The following is a 20,086-nucleotide window of genomic DNA, read 5'->3' on the forward strand; positions in this document are numbered from 1 at the left end:
TAATTGAGTTTAATGATTAATTTTAATATACAAATAATATTTTTAATATTTAAAATGACATAAAATTATTGTAAGTTATAACGACTCTGTGATATTATTAAAATAAAAAATAAATAGATAAATAATCTGTCATCATTTTAAATTACTCTCTTCTAGTCTTTTAGAAATACTTATATCATGTTTCTATAAGTATGAGTTTAAAAAAATAGTGCCAAATTTTACCAAAAATATAAATGGGTTATTATTTTAATTTATTCATAAAAACTGTACATAAAAATAAAAAATATATTACTTTTTAAAAAGTTTATTGGCAACATGTGATATTATAAAAAATGCTAGAGAGTAGAGACCAATATTTTTAGGTAAAAAAAATAAAGAATTGGTTAGTATTAACTTAAATATAAGATAAATACAAAATGTTGGCCACTTAATATTTATCACTTTTGTTTTATCCTAAAAAATGAGTATTTGATATTTTCATGTTGAGAAAATAAAAATTAACATATACAATGACTACCATGATTAGTATATTTCTTGTCAGAGGGTTTATCCTTTTATTGGTACAGAAATATTTTGGAAATTAAAATTTTATTTATGAAGATATATAGAATAAAAAATATATACTCATAATTTATTTTTATAAATATTAAAAAAATTCAACAATTCATATAATAATTAAACAATTTTTTTAAATAATATATGAGTATAATATGTATAATATTCTTAAAAGTATAATTTTATAAAATATTTTTTTACCTCGAAACAAATGCCGGTAACCATTATAAGTATAATAATATAATATTAAAGGTTAAGAAATATTAGTGTATTAATTTTAAATTTTGAGTATTTTGTATCTCATCATTTTACTTTAATGGAGTTTAAAACAAATTTTAATTTCTGTAATGTTTAATTTAGGTATATTTTATACATTTATATAATTATATGACCTTTTTAAATTAACAAAAGAACTATTTTTAAATTTATCGCTTGACTAATTATCTAAATAATTAAATTTAATTAGATATTTACTTAAAAATATCTGACATGGCCAAAACTATCAAAATTAAGTTCTTTTAAGAATTCAATTTTAATTTTATCACATTGTAACTAATTTTTTATAGCATCGATCATTTAATCACATTACATATAAAATTGTTTACACTAATAGTGTTTCAAAAGAAATATGATAGACGTCCAATTTTGCAAAAACATTTGTTAATGTTAAAAGATGAAAGTTGAAATTCGACACTAAAAATCTGACTAATTTAACTTTTTAATAAATAAACAAATAAATAAATCTATATTTTTTATAATAAAAAAATATTCACTAAATAAAAATAATACAAAAACAAGACAAAAATATGTAACAAATTAAATATATTATATGTAAATTTAAATTGAATAAAAAATTAATAATGCTATATCATATTTTATAATTTAAATTGGATTGGTTTATTGTTGATAGGTAGATACAAAATTCGATGTCATTTATGTATTTTTTCAAAACTCAAAAGTAGAATTTAATATAATTTAAACTAATGCGATTTTAATCGGTTTTTAATTTGAATTAAATTGAATAAATAATTTTATTTAAATTAAATTAAATTTAAACACTTTAAAAAATATATTTAAAAAAATAATTATTTTTTAAATTAATTAACTAAATAATCAGAAAAAAAGGAATTTAAGTAAACGAGCTCATAAAAATATGTTCAATCTATTAAAATTAAGTTCTTTTAAGAATTCAATTCTAACTTTACTTCTCACACTCTTAAAAAAAAATCTCATGCACATCCAATCCAATTTTGCATTCTAAAAGTGGGAAAACAACTTTCTATAGTCATCAATCTAGATGCAAAACATTTGTAAATAACTAAATATTAAGATCAAAGTTGAAATTCAATAGTAAAAATTTGACTAATTTAATTTAAAAAGAAAAAGGTTCAAATTCAAATAGTCTCTTTAAAAAATGAGTTAAGGTGAGAAAAAAATGGAAAATGGTGGGACCCAGAAGAGAGGCCAATGGCAGCAAAAACACACTAAATGTGGCAAAAAAGAAGAGTCATGCACAACTCTAAATACATACAATAGCCATGCAAAGTTGCCGTTTCCAGGCACTGGCCATTTTGGGGTAAAACCCTCTCTCACCTCTTTATCTTCTCCACCAAATTTAGCACTCTCCCTTTCCCCAAGCAGAAACAAACATTGAAAAACAAAAACAAAAAAAGAAAAAAGAAAAAAAACCCTTCAAAAACCAGGTTTGGGGTGTTAAAGCTTAGGATTTAGAGAGTTTAGAAAATAAAAAAGGAAGCACCTTTACATATACCCAGAGCTTCTGTTTGAGAAACAAAGGTGTTTGGATTAAAATTCCAACTGGGTTTCATCAATTTTCTTTGTTCCCATATTTTTTTCCCATCAAGTTTGCGTTTTTGGGTTTTGATAAGCTTATTTTGGGTATAAAAGAAGAAAAAAAGGAGATGGGTAGGGGTAAGATTGAAATCAAAAGGATTGAGAATGCTAACAGCAGACAAGTTACATTCTCCAAAAGGAGAACCGGTCTTCTTAAGAAAGCTCAGGAACTCGCTATTCTCTGCGATGCTGAGGTGGCTGTCATCATCTTCTCTAATACAGGGAAGCTTTTTGAGTTTTCCAGTTCTGGGTATGTATCTATGTCACTTTTAAGGTTTTTCTATGGTTTAACATGCTTGCATGTTACTTTTGATTGTATGAGTTACCTTTTTTTTTAATTTTATTTGTAAGGTTAGTCTTTTTATTTTGTTGCCTCAGATTTCTTATTTATCATGTTTATCAATTTTTGCATGTGAAATTTTGGTTCTAATTCTGATGGTTTGACTGGTACAGGATTGGTCTTGTTATCGGTGAATTTATTTGCTTTCCTTTTTTTTAATGTGATGATTTATTTTTTATTTCATATATGCTTGTTTCAATTGATTTTATTTATTTATTTATTTTGTGTGTGTGAAAGTGATTTCTTTTCAGCTGATTACTAAGTTAAACCTCCCTTTCAGTTTGGTTATTTCTTTATAATCATATCTTCACTTTCTCTATAGGAAGATATTATTCTGAGTTGGGTTTGTAAGTCCATTTGTTTCTTGCTGGTTAATCCTTTTATTTTAAGTCAAGGTGTTTTTCACAACTTAGCTCAGTTTAATGCATTGCATTTGCATGCTATTGCAAATGTTACTTTGTTGAATTATGATATTTATGATTAGTTGATGAACGAGATTATGAGATAGATGCATGATATACATTATTCAATCATTAAGATGAAACAACTTTGTTTTTCTCAAGCCTTTTTTGCTTTGCTTTATTCTGTGATTCAATTGACTTAAGTGAGTTTGAAATGTGGGGACCGTTCATTTCCCACTAAATGCATTTATTTTTCTAAATTGTGATCCCAATTCACAGAATGAAAAGAACACTTTCAAGATACAACAAATGCACCGATTCTTCAGAGGTGGCTATAGTTGAATGTAAAGCAGAGGTACTCTGTTATAATACCTTTTTAGTAGAATAAAATTTAATCTTCAGTTTGTAGTCTATAAGATTATTCTTCTTAGTTGCAGAACCATCAACCAAAGCAATGGTTCATTGATAGTACTAATAAAAAATGTCATGTCTGTAGTATAGCTGCTGTTCTAATGTTCCTTCCATTTGGTACTTGTCTTAGTTTAATTTTTGGATTTTTGTTTCTAATAACAAATCTTTTTCATCAGAAGGAAGATTCTAAGATGGTGGAGGCTCTTAAAGATGAAATTGCAAAGCTAGAAAGAAAGCAACTGTATGTGTTTTTAAACCTTTACATTTCTATTTATTTCCTCATCGTCTTCTGCTACATGCGTTATCTCTCAATGAATATTTTCCGCCTGTGACTATAGACGGCTACTGGGTAAGGACCTGACAGGATTGTGTATAAAAGAACTGCAACATTTAGAGCAGCAACTTAACCAAGGGTTGTTGGCGGTCAAGGAGAGGAAGGTGTGTCACATTTCATGTTATCTTTGTTCTTTCGCCTTTCTTCAGCAAAGTTCATAAGCGGAATGTGATAAAATCATTTTACCTTGTAATATACTATCACTGTTCAAAGTCTTAATTTTGTTTACTCTTTCAGGAGGAATTACTTATGGATCAACTGGAGCAGTCTAGGGTTCAGGTATTTTGAAACTTGAAAAAACTCTCTAAAGCCTACTTGCTTCGTTGAGTGGTGATGCGTGCGACAACCATAAAATTATGTTTTACTCGACTAGTCATTTACATATGATTCACAAGCCATACTTTTTCTATTCAGTTCACTGTTTTATTTATAGGAAGTCTGTATTTCCTAAAATCTACATATGGTTAAGTCAATAATAAACATATTATGTTATACCTTTCCATTCCATATTTGTTGCGATTATTCTTGTCCTTAATGTAGAAAGCAAAGAACTTGCTTGTAGCGACTAGAAATTTGTAGATAAAGTTGAAATCTTTGTCCATTACTTTGTTCTGATATTTGTTTGGTTTATTCTTTACAGGAACAGAGAGCTATGTTGGAGAATGAAACTTTGAGAAGACAGGCAAGTGTTTATTCGTGTTATTGACATGCTTCCGGAATCCATGCCTTTGTACTTTGAATACTAATACTGTCATCTCTTACAGATTGAGGAGCTTCGTTGTCTTTTCCCAGTAACAGAACGTGTAGTCCCGTCTTATCTTCACTACCCCCATGTGGAAAGAAAGAATGTTTATGTAGATAATGGTGTTGTTAAGTGTACCAGCTTGGCAAGTAACTGTGAAAACGAGAGAGGAGATTCGGACACTGCATTGCATTTAGGGTACAACCTATATTCAACCTCCGAATTCACAACTAAGCTGCATAAGAATCATGCTATTCTATGATTTTTGCTGCATACAAAGTCCATTATTCTTTATGTTCATGTACCTACATGTTATGTAGATTCTAATCTAATATTTGATTCTTGTTTTTCAGGTTGCCAACTGATGTTAGTCACAAGAGGAAGGCAACTGAGAGAGAAACATTTTCAAATGAGTCAGAAAGCCAAGTTGCTCTACTCTGATCCCAGTTCTGACTTATCTTTCTTGCAACAAGGAAAAGTAGAAGAACTTGAAAGTTGAAACTAATTTAGTGCAGTTATAGTTTGTGCAGTTTCAGTGTAGATCAGAGAAGTGGAAAAAAAGTAGGATCCTAGGTGAATCTCCCCAAGATCAAATCATATAATGTAGAATTTGGCTCTTTTTTTTTTAGATTTTGGCAAGCTTCAGATTCAGATTTCATCAGTTCTACCTCATTTTGGGGTAAACAGGCTTGGGGATTGGGGAAAGTTTTAAGTTATTATGAACCATGCTTTAGTTATCTACAAAAATCAAAAGGATTCTTAGTCTATTTTTCTGTTGTTGCATATTCATCTTGATGTTTTGGTGTCCTTTTTCTTTAATCTAGAATATGCCTCAGTCATTCAACCTTTGATTTCAATTTTGTCTATGTCAAGAAGAAATTATTTATCTCCCACTTAAATATTACTTGTTAAACAAGGGGAAAAATTTATTGATCTTTTGAGATTTTAGGACCTTGAAAGTATATAGTTTTTAACTTCATTTAAAAATATTTGAAAATATTTTAAAGATATTATAAATTTATTCTCATGTCAGTAGAATTGATATTTCTAAGAACCAATTTTTTGTTGAGGTTATTTTTAAGAGATATGAGAAGACAAAAAAATAAAAATTGTTACCCATTTTCTTTATTTCCATTTTACCTGGGATTTCTTCAAATCCTGTTTATTAGCTCAAATGATGAACAAAAGCTTTGTAAGAATGAGTTGTTTCTGATTTCTTCTCAATTTGTAAAGTGAAAGATCCATTTTTGAAACTCTCACATCAGAGACATGTATAAATATAAAGTTATTCACAAGAACAGTACAGTGTTCCATAATGCAATGAAATCTTTAGTATTTACATTACTTGTTAAATTAAGATCATACACTTTGAAAACATTACAAAACTTAAAAGACCCTATGAAACTATAAGTCTATACACAGGAAATCAAATCAAACAATCAAACAGAATTTTTGGGTCCTTTCGTCAATCTAAGACAATCTATTAATTCAGTTCTCTGTGTCATTACCTTGTTGAACATATCATCCACCATAGTTCTTACAACATCACATAGATTCTCCAACACTTGCAGCTTTGTTTGCATTTCCTTGGCAGCAACATCTGAATCCTCAACAAGAACTGGAGCAACAGAATCATTGATCTCCTTCACCTCCTTCAACACAGGAATTTTCTCCATTATTTGTTCATTGATCTTGGAATCAAGCGTCACAACCAAAGAACCATCAAAGCCACCTAAAATTTCTCTTAACTCCATATATGGCTTATTATTACTACACAAACCAGACAACAAAATCCCACATACCCAAAAGCCAAGACTCTTCATTTCCTTCAAAGCTTCACTAACAACCCATTCTTTGCCACTAAAAATCCTTCCTTGATCACTTTCTTTGCTCAATTCGTTGGCAAAATTGACATTGAAATTGGAACAACATGGCTCAATTGGTTTCAGATGCTTTGTTGCCATAGAAGATGGAAGTGAAGAATCCTCTAAAACTGATAAACCATGAGCAAGAGAAAGCCTTGATTGTGCAAGATGAGAAAGTGATGAAGAAATTGAATTGAAAATCTCCAACAAACACAAACTGTAGCTGAGATACCCTTCAATGGAACCAACCTCCCATGTACTTAAAGGGTAATCTATATCCACAACAAGATTTGCAAAAGCCTTGTTTGTGAAGGGTAAGATCCCAAAACACTTCTCAATCCATGTCAAGGACAAGAAAAAGATCTCTGATGATGACGGTCCTCCTCCTGGTTTCAACACATCAAGTGATAACTGTCCTATGAATCTGGAAACCTCGCATCTAAAAGCATGCAAGGAAGCTAAGAACTTCTCAGGTTGGTTATAATGATCATGGTTGGTCTGATTTTGATGGTGGTTGTGGTCGTGATGATTCTCCAGCTTGTTGTAGAGTTTTGCAAAGGTATGTTCCAAGAGTACCATTGACAACTTAGAACACAATACAAATAACTTTGTTGGGGTGAGTTGAGAATTAGAACTATTAAAAAAAAGTAAGAGACTTTGAAAGTTTGGTTGTAGATGACTTATTGGTTGGAAAGTTGAGCCGATAAAGTTTGGTTTTTGATCTCAAAAAAAGAGCAAAAGAGAGTAGATTAGTATTGGAATGCAACTAGGTTGCGGATATGATCAAAACACACAATTGGTGTTTTCTTTTCCCATAGAGATTAAGAAAAAAAAAAAACTATGGGCACCCATTTTTGCGGTGGTCAAATAGGTTCATCTGATCTGACCTAAATTTTTGGTTAATAGAGGTTGGTTTATGATATAAGTTATGGAAAAAAGGGCCCTATGCAATTACTTTGATCAATATACCAAATTCAGAATACCTAAGGAGGGTATATTTGTCTATTTATATAGGTAATGGTACTTTGTCACTGTGGTTGGTTATTGCTTTTAGAGTTGCCAATTGGAAATAGGGAGTTCCCTCGAAGGAGAAGCTTCAGTGACAGTATATGAGGGTCACTACAATAACGTTTTGGTTCTCACATGTTATATTATGTGAATCTCACTCTCTTTTTTTCTCCCTTTTTTTTTTTGGCTGGTTTACATCACAAGCAACGTTGTATTTTTTATCATTGTATTTGTTTTGGTAACATCATTCTTAGTTTCTTGTTTTTAGGCTGATTCAAGACTAATTCTCCTGTTTTATGATACAAATATAATATTTTATGAGACCCAAAATAAAATTGAATTAAAACCGAATATTAAAGATGTTATAATATATCACTTACAAGAACGAATATTATATCGATGGTAAGATTTGAACTTGTGTCTTTATGAGATACGAAATATTTTTTATAGAATGTTTCACTTCATTCTTATTTATTTTATAACGTAGTTTTATAAATATCATAATTTATTTTTATTTAAAAAATATATTTAATATTTAATTTAATATAAATAAAAATACAGTCCAAATATTAATGATATTTAATATTTTAAAAGTAAGTAAAATAATAAAACAGTTTTATTCAAACGAATTTAGTAATTAAGAGAAATTTTATATTAGAATGCAAGTTTAATACTATAAATTTAATGTTTTTAATCATGTTGAATTAAATAATTTGTGTATAATTTTTAAGTTATGTCAAGTATTAACAAAGATACAAAAGTTTTTAACGTATCATTTGATTAATCGTTTAATTTTTTTGGTATTAATTCTGTTTCAGTTACTACAACTGAGATACTTTTTTCAGCTATGAATATTATGAAGATTAAATAGATTCAAAAATAAAATAAAAGATAAATTTTTTATTAATTATTTTTTAATTTATATTAAAAAATTATTAAAAAATTTAAAATAAATTTTATTATTGATAAATTTTATGATATACAAAATTGACCTATGTTATTTCATTAATAAAAAATACACATATTTTTTATACTTAAATATATATTTTTTATCAATTTATTTTTATAACATATCTTATATTATATAATTTATTTACATATAAATTTTATTTTAATTTAATATTATATATATTATTAGTCCATAATAATATTTTTGAATCTGTATATATGTATATATTAGTTATTAAATTTAAAATTTCTTACAATTCTAGATGTCAACTAACTGATTAATCTCTTCTAATCTAATCTAAAATATACTATGACAAAATGTGTTGTACCGTAATTTTAAGACATTAAGATAAGATTAAGATGTATGTTGAAATTCCAATATAAAATCACTTGTTAAATATTGTAAGCGCTTACGTCATTGATTGAAGAATTGCTTTTAGGAAGGGAACAAAAAACATGATGAATGACACCGTTTGCTAGAGTGTATGCAATAATGAGTATTCCACAGGGTGGATAAGCAGTCCCATATTATATATAATTATATATACGCTTTCTAATTTTACTTTATTATCTACTTTTAAGTTTTAAATATTTATTTGGATTAAAAGCTTATTAAAATGTATTCAAGTTATTATAAAAATTGAAAAATTACAACATGATCAAGTTCACACTAACTATTACTCTTATATATAGCTAATTTTATTAATTTATTCTCTCTTATTCATTAATTTAGAATATGACTAAAAGTATTATCGTATTTAATTTAATTTATTTGTACATTAATATAATTGATTAAAAATAATATTATTCCGTGCAAGTTACGAATATATATGCCAACGAGCTATAATTTAAATGGCATAATTTTTTTATATACTCACTTAAAAGATTACGAATTCAAGTCTCATTCCTAATTTGGGAAAAAAAATACGAATAAATCTACTAATTATTTATAAAAATGAGTTTATCTAATATAAGGATACATGTTAAGTTTATAAATAAAAAAAATTAATTAAAAATATAAAAATTTAAATTTTTAATGTATTTATTTTGCATTCATTCAATAAAAACATTTAAAATTTTCTATTAATACTTAGTTTATCATGTGTACACATGTTAAATAAATCCTATAAAAATATATCAAGAGACAAAATTATTATCATCATTTGAAAAGACAGATTTTAACTAGTGTAATTAATAGTATATTTATTATTTTTCTTTAGATAAATTTTAAAAATAAAAAATAATCTAAATATTATGATGGAAATTCTTATAAAATTGTCTTCATATAAAATTAATATTTAAGCATTAAATAATTTAATAAATTTAACTAAATTATTATTTTATAATTTTTAACTATTAATTTTATATAAAAAGTAACTGCATGTAAATTACCAAATATTATATACAAATTTTTAAACATTAACAGATATAAATAGATCAGATATTGTAAAATAGAGAGAGTATACAAATAACAGAGATGAATAAGTTTTAGGAATAATGAATATAATGAGAATTAAATGGTATAGTTCAGTTCAATATAACAATTATATCCCTATTCATTACGTGCAGTGCAACTGTGAAATCGATAGCTCCTATATTCAGACATACGCGGTTACTTGTTGATGAAGTCAACTACTAACAACATGGACTCAAACACGGCATTTTAGAAAGAAAATAAAAATCGACTTATGTGTGATAAAAAAAAAACTAGAATTGAATTCAACTTTGAATTTATAACTCAATAGAATAATAAATAAATTGTGTGAATCAACACTATATACATACACATAACACAACCCAGAGTTAAAAATCTAAAAAACAGTAAAAAAGTCAACACCAAAAATCTATTCATCGTTTACGTAGTTTCTTTTTAAAACTTCAAAGTAACGTAATTCTCTTCCATAGAAAAATAAAGTAACGTATGTAACTGTGTATGATTTTTCACATTTTGCTTAACTACTATGTTAACATCTTTTCTAATTCGATCATTGCAAAAATAAAAATGATAATTGCCAAATTTGATGGCGATTAACATAGGATTAAGTGTTTTAACTGAGATTGCGAGGATAATCTGAAACATTTGGGGCTACTTCCAATTTATAGTTTTCTCTAAGATCGCATGCAAAATATGAAAAAATAAAAAACAAAAAAAACACTTTCTTTCACCTTTTTGTTTTTGTTTGAGAGCCTAATATTTAGGGCAACCCAAAGAGAAGATTTCACAATAGATCAGGGAAAGAAGCCTAATTATTTTTTGGTGTTGAGCCCAAGCCTTATTTTTGGTCTTAAATATAAGCCCTAGAGGAATATAAACAAAAACTTATTTATGTGAAGATAATTAAAAAATATAAGCCCAAAAATATCAGCCCTAGAGGAACATAAACAAAGTTCCTAAATCCTAAACCATTAAAAAGACTTCCAAGATATTTTATTTTTGAGTTGATTAAAAAAATAATATATGTGGATATTAAAAATTTATTGCATTATATAAACATATGTATTATTTAATTCATATTAAATATATATTTTATATGAATAATTAATTTTTTTATATACACGTAATATAATATAGTTGATATTCAAATTGGTTAGATGACGCTTGAATTAATTTATTCTTTGAAAGACTTCACCCCTTAAATTTATTTCCTTAAAGAAACTATCATGGGTGAAGTCAGATATTAGTTAACTTTTTACTAACGTCATTTTTAAGGACTGTGTGGTTTGTTATGAATATGAAATGTGATAAGTTTTTCCAACTCAACTTTTGCAGTCAAACTTTTGTGGTGCTAAAATTTTTCCAATTAGGGACCCATTAGATTGCCTTGCCATATTTTACTTAATACATAAGAGTGTTAATCAAACATTCAAACCATGACTCTACTTTGTGAGACCCGTGACTCACGGAATATAATCCCTACCTAAGATATCATTCTAATTTGTGGATATAAAAATGATATAAAATTTCTCTTTTTGTTTTTCATACTATCTCTTAGTCATAAACAGTAATATTATAAAGATAAAAAAATCATTAAAAAAAAAAAAGGGGAAACAACCCGTGATATTGCAATAGCATATAAGCCGTTAAATTATAAATTTAACTACTCCATCGGTCCATCCAATCAAAAATACTTTTTTTATTTATAAATTTTGGTATATTTAAAATTCAATGTATTTTAGTATACCAAAATTTTAAAACAAAAGAATTACAATATTTTTCATTTCTACATTTTATTGAAATGCCTAAGCCTTTCGTATCAGAATTCAGAACTTTTTAAGTGAATGTAATCGTGTTTCTGGGAATTTAGTAAACTTAGAAAAAAGCAAAAAAGAAGTGGAACCCACATGCAATTGCAAATAATAGAACAAGGAAATTTATAATTTATGCCCTTAATTAATTAAATTATTTGGTATCTACAGCTAGCAACTGTTGTGATTAATTTCTGTTCACAAGACTTCAACATCATTATATTATTAAAACTATACTATAGTATTTTTTATGATATGCAAACATGTACAAAATTACCAATCATACTTTGTTGATATTTTTCTTTCTCATAAATAAATCTTCGTTAATTATGCTCGGTAGGTAAAGCTATGAAGGGAACCTTCCAAAAGTGTTTCAATTCATGCTGTGATTGCACCTTTTAATATGATTCTTGTCATTTGCTTTATGCAAATTTCCCCCACCATTTTAGTCAAAGAAACCTATATCACATGCTTCTAATTAATGGATAAATTATTTATAAATGATTAGTGATTAAATTTATTATTTTTAATTAATATTAACTAATCTAAACACTAAAAATTAAATTCTTCATCTTATACTCTAAATTATTAATTCAAGTAATATAAAAAGTAAAGTGTTGGTAAAAAAAATTGATTAATATTGATAAAAAAATATTGGTCTATAATATATATTTTTTATAAATTAGCTTTGATAATTGAGTATTTTTTAGAAAGAAATCACAGAGTCTCATGCAACCAAAAAAAAAAGGACAATGGTTTTCTTGAAAATTTTTTATTGTCTAGAGTAGAAAGTTGAATTTACAATAGTTTTTAATTATTTCTAAATTCTATCACCAAAATCAGATTTTGTTGTGTCTGCGAAAGTGATTCTGCCAAAGTAATTATGTAGAAAATAATTTATTTTTGTCTTATAATGAATAAACCAGAAACAGAGCAGAAAAGAGAAAAGTACGGAATCATATATTCTAGTTCAACCACTTTATGTAATGTGACTTATATCCAATTTCCACCATAATTATAGTAGAATTTTTACTATCTTTACAAATATTTACATACACCAATTTCCTAGGATTCTTTCTAATCCTTTTCAAGACAAACCAAATTTTTAACGAAGTTTGATGTGGCTAGATTCATTCCCTAAACTCTCAATACTAAGTATTTACACAGCTTAGCAAAAAAAATTCTTAGGTTCAAGAAACAAAACAGAAAATGATTATAAAAGAGATTGACATAATTTTTTGTTTTTCTCCAATCTAATTTGCATTTTCTGTCAATGACTTTTTCTAAATCCTCCCATTTATGCCTTTCCATTGAATGAAACGAAGAAAGATAAAACCTGAGAATGCTACGTCGAATTTATCCATCGATAAAGCTCAATTAATGGAAAGCTACATTTTGGTCATACGCAATGCATTACCGTCGGATTTATCCGCCGGTAAACCTGATCTAAATTAAAAAATGCGCGGCCTTTTTCTCTCACTTTCGAGAACACTCTTCTCTCTCCCCATTCTCCTCTCTCTTCTCTCTCCCCTCCAACTACCTCCAGCAGCCCCTCCGCCCACCCTTCACCAACAGTGCCCACTTCTATTCTTCTCCAAAGTCTGCGAAGTCGCCTGTATCGTGTTTCGTTGCCTCAAACGGAGTTTCTCCTTATGTCTCCACCACCGTTGGAAGAGCTGCCGCTGCCGCTCTCTCTGTCGTCGGAGTTGTGTCTCTCCTCTGTCATTCAGGTAGGTTGCTCTCATCCCTCTCCATATTCCATCGTGATTTTATTTTTTTAATAAAAAATCATAACTCCTATTTGCCCTAACCCTTTTTTCCCTCTCCAACGGTGCGTCCCCTTCTTCTCCCAGAGCTTGAAGCTGAGAGTTCCTTTGTCTGTCATTCTGTGACCTCTGCCGTCGACATATCATTATTTTCTGCCTCTCATCTGCCATCGCTTTCAGCCTCTGTTAGTTGTTCTTCTTGTTGCTGATTCTTCTTATTAATTGTTATGTTGTTGTTGCATAGATGTTCAGTTCTTATAGTTATTGAATTTATTTGTTATTACTGTTTTTTATTACTTTAATTTTTTGCTAATAATTGTTTAGTTCTCATAGTTATTGCTGTTATGGTTCTTGTTGATTTGTTAGTAATTGTTGTTGTTGTCATTGTTCTTGTTGATTTGTTAAATTTTTTGCTAATAATTGTTCAATTTTTGCTAATAATTCTTTTGCTAATTTTTTGTTAGGTGTTATTAAATTTTTTGCTATGTAGTTATTGAATTTATTTGCCTTAGCTGTTATTATTCTTATTGCCTACTTATTGTTCTAACTGTTATTTATTTGCATACTAATTAGTGCCTACATATTAATCTTATTTGGATGTTTCTTCTGTTATTTGACTTGTGCGGATTTGGATAAGATTATGTAATACTTTGGTTGATGTAGAATTTTTATTTTGGATGAGGTTAAGGTTTATATTAGAATATAATTATATTTTGTGTGTTTATTTATATTTTATATATTATTTTATTATAATTCGGTTATTGAGGTTGAACTACTGTTGAACTTTTGATCCAGTGAATCAGTAGCTAGGTTGAATAATCATTCATTCTTCTAATAGGACGCTAATAAATTGTGTCAGTTAAAGTAATAAGATGTCGTTACGGTATTTTTTGAGTTTTTCAATGGCGAACTGATGAGGTCTGATGTAAAACTTTACTAAAGTAATTGCTGTTTTAACTTGAAAGTCGTGGTAGGCTTAGAGAAGGGAGTTGAATCTATGTCTTCCTTTTAAGTTGCAGTTATAACCCTTTTAAACAAACTTTCAATTCTGCTTCTATTTGTACTTAGCAGTGGAAATTTATGAGACAATTTATTTTTGTCTCATGAATATCAGAAAACAGAACACAGCAAAGAAGAGAAAAGCTAACACCAGCATGTATCCTGGTTCGGTTGTCTTGTACTATGCAACCTACGTCCAATCTCCTCCACAACAATGGAGGAATTTTCACTATAGTTAAAGTATTACATATACCAATTTCACATGATTGACCCAATCCTTTCACACTCAAGTTCTAACCTAACTTGACATTGGCTATGCTAATACCTAACTCTTCACTCTTAGTGCTAACCAACTAAGAAAGGGATACCTCACAGGTACAAGATACAAGACATAGACATACCTAAAGAAATATAAAATTAATTCTAGGCTTTTCTCTCAAGTGTATCACTCAACCTTTTTCCACTCATGGCTTTTACTTGAGCTCACTTAATATGCCTTTTCACACAAGAAATTACAGAAAGATAAACATAGAAAAATACATCACAATCTGTAAAACATGAAGGAGATTGACTTCATCAACAGCCTCTTTGCTATGTAACAAACCAGATTTGCAAGCCTCATATTTAGTTCTTCAGTATTGGCCGAATGCTTCTTTGAAAGTAAGCATTATCCAAGTAGAGGAACTTTTTCACAGCACACAACTCATCAAACTCTGGTTTTCTCTCCTTGCTTCTGAATGAGCAAAAAGTCTTCTTTTATCTCCTTGCATGTTGCTGAGTCCTTCTTCCTAGGTCAACTCATTGAGCCTTGAGCTTCACCAACCCATAAACTCACTTTTTTTCTCATTAAACCTCAGAGTAGAAACTTTGCTTCTGATTTCTCCATCTTGACCGAAAGTCATAAAACAACAACCACAAAAGTCTTCCAATGGTAAACCGAATCTGAACCCTTGAAAACCAACTTGGTCCCCAAGACATGTTTGAGACCGTGAATTTACAGCAGAGAAGAACAGAAATCCTCTTTTCCATATAGTTCAAAACGGAGTGGCAGAAAGTTGAAGATGAAGAGAAGAAAGTGTGTTACATGTAAAAGAAAATGAGTTACCTTTAACCTAAACTTGATATGGTTTGGATTTGCTAATTAGACTTCTGCGTCTCAAGCTTAGACTTTCTCTTTCTTACTTCTTTGATGATCACCTTAAGGAAGAAGCTTTCTCTTTCTCTTTCTCACTTTTCTAAGTTTCGTGATTTGACTAAGACAGAGGAGAGAAGAACGTTGCTTTGGTAGTGAGATCAAATTGGAGGAATTTAAAATTGAGTTAGGTTTGGATCGGATATCCATTAAGCAACCCGTTTGGCCCATCTGACTTCTTTCTTTGCTTTTCCTTGGGCTTCTATTTTTGCTTTCAGCCCACCATCTTTGCCATTTACTTTTCATTCCATTTGGGCTATAAAATTGAATTTTGCCCTGCAACAATAAATAATTAGTAATATGCAATTATAATTAATCAACACTAATTATTTATTTTGTCCAAAAATAATGTTTGTCATCACTAATTAATTTAGTTAATTTCTTAACTCAATATAATTTTTAATGTTTAAATGAGTAATGCTTGCTTATTATGAAATCTGAAGATATCTCTAATGTAGGCTACTAATTTAAGTCATATGCACTTATAATTGCAATTTTGATTTTGCTAAAGTAGAATGAAAATAAATTAGCAATAATTTACACATTCTATCATGAAGTAACAATCATGTATGAAACAATTTTGAATATTTGGTGCAATAAACATTGATGTTTTTTATTGTATAATGTAATGTGTTGTTGATGTTTTTGACAACTTGCTAGAAGTATTTTAAGTTTTTTTTATTATGTATAATCTTGGATTGCTAGTTATGATCATTATTCTAATAGAATGCTTGGTGATAGAAACATAATATCACCTAAAAGTTGATGTGATATAATTATTTTTAGTATATAAGAGTTATACTTTTTTTTTGTTGTAGATTTGTAGTTCATATGGTATAATTAATTTTGACATGTTCTTAGATTAAATGTTTAAATTTATATTTTTAAATGTGAAATAAATTATTTATCTTTGGTTTATTGTAAATGTTAAGTAAATAATTACTCTTTCGATTTTTGATTTAATTTTGTTCAATTTTTTGTAATTGAACTTATTTGTAAACTTTTAACAAAAAATTATAAATAAATTAGTATAAGAAATTATAAAATTTTAAATTTTTTTAGTTTAAAACTTATAAAATTTAAATATTTAAAATTAAGTAATTAGTGGCGGACGAAAAAAATTCGCCAGTAAATAATTACTGACAAAGTTTATACTGTCAAATTTATTCTACTATTAAATTTAATGATAAATAAATTACGACAAATTCTTTTAATAAATCCATCAATAAATCCGATGATATTTGATATTTTTTGTAATAATTATTGCTATTGCCCTTTAATGTAACCTACAAAAAAAGATATTAATATATAAACATATGATTTGCACAAACTATACTTGGTGCCAATGAGTTATAGCTCAAATGGCATAGTCTTCCCATACTCAATTAAGAGGTTACGAGTTTGAATCTTCTATCTTTAATAAAAAAAAAAACTATAACTTGGTATGAAATTTGATATAGTTACAAGACAGCTACAAACACTTTTACATTTGAGGTCTTAAATTGCAAACTGATGGTTTGGCTCTATGAAAAGTATTCATCTATATACCTGATTGAAAAATTTTTAAATGTTTATAAAATATCGATGTTTCAATAATTTTAACCGTTGATTTTAATTAATATAATATATATTTTTTATAATTGAAACTATTGGCTAAAATTATTGGAACATTTAAAGTTTTCTTATATGGTATACCATATATTAAAAAAGGTAAAAAAATGTTAGGAAAAGCTCAGAAGAAGTTCATCTAATTATTTATCAATTTTAGAAACAGTGCGTTGACTTTGTTTATTATTTTGATTTAGGAATCCATATGAAGGGCATCATTATTTCACATGTTAATGAAGAATGATTAAGCAATGTGTGAATCTTCCTACTTCCTTCTTTTTCTTCCAATCCTCAATAATCCTCTCTATCTCTCTCTCTTTCACTTTAGTATATTTTACACCAAAAATCATTTCAGCCTATTAGTATTAAAGAAGAGAGGTTTATTGAAATAATGATGACTTATTGTCATGACAGATGTAAAAGTCAAAAGAAAATTATTGACACCAGTATTTTTACAATTTAACATGTATCTTTTTATTTTATTAATTGAAATATAATTTAAATATATAATTAATTAATAACAATTATATTTTTCATACAAAGGTCAAGAATATTTAGTATATAAATAGTATTTTTCTATAATTAATATATTATCCTATTCTCAACTTTAATAAATAAAGTGATGCTGAAATTTATTAAAAAAAAATGATTTTTCTTAATTTCTTATGGATTCTTCTTTTGTCACTCCTCTTTCCCACAACCTATATGTAGCTGTTGGGATCACAGGAAAAAAAAAAGAAGAGAACTTTCAATATTAAAACACAATACATTTAAAATACTCGTATGTTCTTATTTAAATTATATTATTTTTAGTTGCTATTTGGACAATTTTGATTTTGAGTAGTAAAATTTAATTTGGTGTTCTGTATACCTTTTTCTTCTCCATTTTCTCTTTTAATTTTTTAGAAGTTATAAATCCTAATAGAAATTATAATTTGTTTAGAATTATCCAAAAAAAAAAGACAAACATTTAGTAGTTGTACAAACTAAATACCATTTCCGTTTTTTTTTTCTTTTTCATATACTTTGCATGTGTTGTCAATTGAAATTTGTACCCCATTAAAAATCCCATTCACATGGCTGAACATGATTGATGGCCAATAACAAACTCTTTTAACATTCATTTTGGACAACCTAATAATTCTGACCCATTTTCATGGTTCTTACAACTTCAAATAGTTAAAAAAAATAATAAACCAATCGATTGGTCGAGTGGTCAGTTTACTCATTGGTTTTTAAGTAAATGTCGGGATTTGAATTCTGTCTTGTACATGCAGTAATTTATTAACCAATAACAAACTCTTAAATGAAACTTAGATTCGGGACAGATTAGTCGAACTAAAAGATACTATGGACAAAAAAAAAAATTAAAATAATATTAATAAAAAATAAAAAAATCTTTAACAATTATTCTCCACTCTTCAACTATATATATACATACAAAACCCCCCATACCTTCATTTGTTCTCTCAAAAAAACATACAAAAACAATGAACATAATAATGGGCAGAACAAGTTGTTCTGTTTTTCTATCTCTTCTCATTCTATCATCTTTTGTGGCAGAAATTCATGGTAGTAACAACAAGCAAGTTCAAGCACTTAACAATCTTCATAAGTCCAAGTTTAGAGCAAGATCAAGATCATCATCATCATCATCATCTCAAGATGTTACACATAGGAGTGAATTTGAGGTTGAAGAGCTTCATAACTATGATGATGTCATTGATTCTCAAGAAGGACTTAAAGAGAAAGACAGGATTTTGAGGCTTCCAGGGCAACCCCAAGTGAAGTTTTCTCAGTATGGAGGCTATGTTACAGTTGACAAATCCAATGGTCGTGCCTTTTATTACTACTTTGTTGAAGCTCAAAATTCTAAGGATACATTGCCTCTTCTTCTTTGGCTCAATGGAGGTAATGTTTATGTCACTATCACTATCATACTAATAACGTATCTTTGCAGTTAAATTAAAAATTAAAATTAAAAAATTTAACCAAAATTAAATTGAATATGTTAAAATATATTTTAAAAAAATATTTTTTTTGGAATTAGTTTTTTTTTTATTAAAAAACTATACTAAATAACTAATTTTAACTAATTTATTGACAACCTAATTTTAAATATAAATTAGATCGATTTTCGATTAATTCAGTTGAATTAGTTATTTCACCTTTAAAAGTATTCATAATTACAACTAAAACTATATATTTATGTTGTCAATAGCAGCCGGCCAAACCAAACCACAGAAAAAGACATTTTAATGATGTTAGAAATGTTGTCAAATAATTTGTGGTTGTTATTAGTTAAATTATGAGGTCTATTCTTGATGTCAAAATACTATTAATATTACAAATAAGAAAAATGAAGCTTCTTGTTGATATGAAATCATTTCACACTCTGTATATGAGTATGGCCACAAAAAATGCACATGGAAATGTCCCCATTGGATTCTTCTTTGCTCTCATATTAAGCTAGACATCACTTTAGAGGCAAACGAAATTATGTCATAGAAAAATCCTAAATTAGAAGAAGCTGCCATATATACTACTATAGACTATAGAGACGTTTCCCTTCATTAATTATTATTTCCTAAGCAATGATTTATTTTGTTTTATATAATTAACATTTTTTTCTGTAGTCAATTTATCTTGCAAGCAGTAGCGGATCTTGAAAAAAATTTTTGGAGAGGGCAAAAATCTTAATAAAAAATTATATAATAGTATTTATATTAAAATAAAATTTATAAATATAATTATTTTATTTTTAAATTTATTATTAATATGTAAAATTATATATGGTTAAAATTAACAAAAAAATAA

General features: G+C 27.7%; 3 protein-coding genes across 3 annotated transcripts in view; 2 read left to right on the forward strand and 1 right to left on the reverse strand.

Moving 5' to 3' along the window:
• Window positions 1–2,093: 2,093 nt before the first annotated feature.
• Window positions 2,094–5,432, forward strand: LOC107477468 (agamous-like MADS-box protein AGL15). Its single transcript, XM_016097498.3, has 8 exons — window positions 2,094–2,659; window positions 3,430–3,505; window positions 3,738–3,802; window positions 3,900–3,999; window positions 4,133–4,174; window positions 4,536–4,577; window positions 4,660–4,835; window positions 4,991–5,432. The coding sequence occupies exons 1-8, from the start codon at window positions 2,478–2,480 to the stop codon at window positions 5,076–5,078; spliced, it is 771 nt and encodes a 256-aa protein (XP_015952984.1). The 5' UTR covers window positions 2,094–2,477; the 3' UTR covers window positions 5,079–5,432.
• Window positions 5,433–5,950: 518 nt separating this feature from the next.
• Window positions 5,951–7,612, reverse strand: LOC107477466 (protein BPS1, chloroplastic). Its single transcript, XM_016097497.3, has one exon. The coding sequence runs from the start codon at window positions 7,079–7,081 to the stop codon at window positions 6,077–6,079; it is 1,005 nt and encodes a 334-aa protein (XP_015952983.1). The 5' UTR covers window positions 7,082–7,612; the 3' UTR covers window positions 5,951–6,076.
• An 11,115-nt stretch (window positions 7,613–18,727) lies between these two features.
• Window positions 18,728–20,086, forward strand: part of LOC107477464 (serine carboxypeptidase-like 40) — a 6,044-nt gene continuing 4,685 nt past the window's right edge. The window contains exon 1 of the mRNA XM_016097495.3: window positions 18,728–19,180. Within this exon, the coding sequence (XP_015952981.1) occupies window positions 18,760–19,180 (421 nt within the window). The 5' untranslated portion in view covers window positions 18,728–18,759. The remainder of the gene's footprint in view (window positions 19,181–20,086) is intronic.

This window comes from Arachis duranensis, chromosome 3 (assembly GCF_000817695.3).
Source record: "Arachis duranensis cultivar V14167 chromosome 3, aradu.V14167.gnm2.J7QH, whole genome shotgun sequence".
NCBI classification, from domain to species: Eukaryota; Viridiplantae; Streptophyta; class Magnoliopsida; order Fabales; family Fabaceae; genus Arachis; species Arachis duranensis.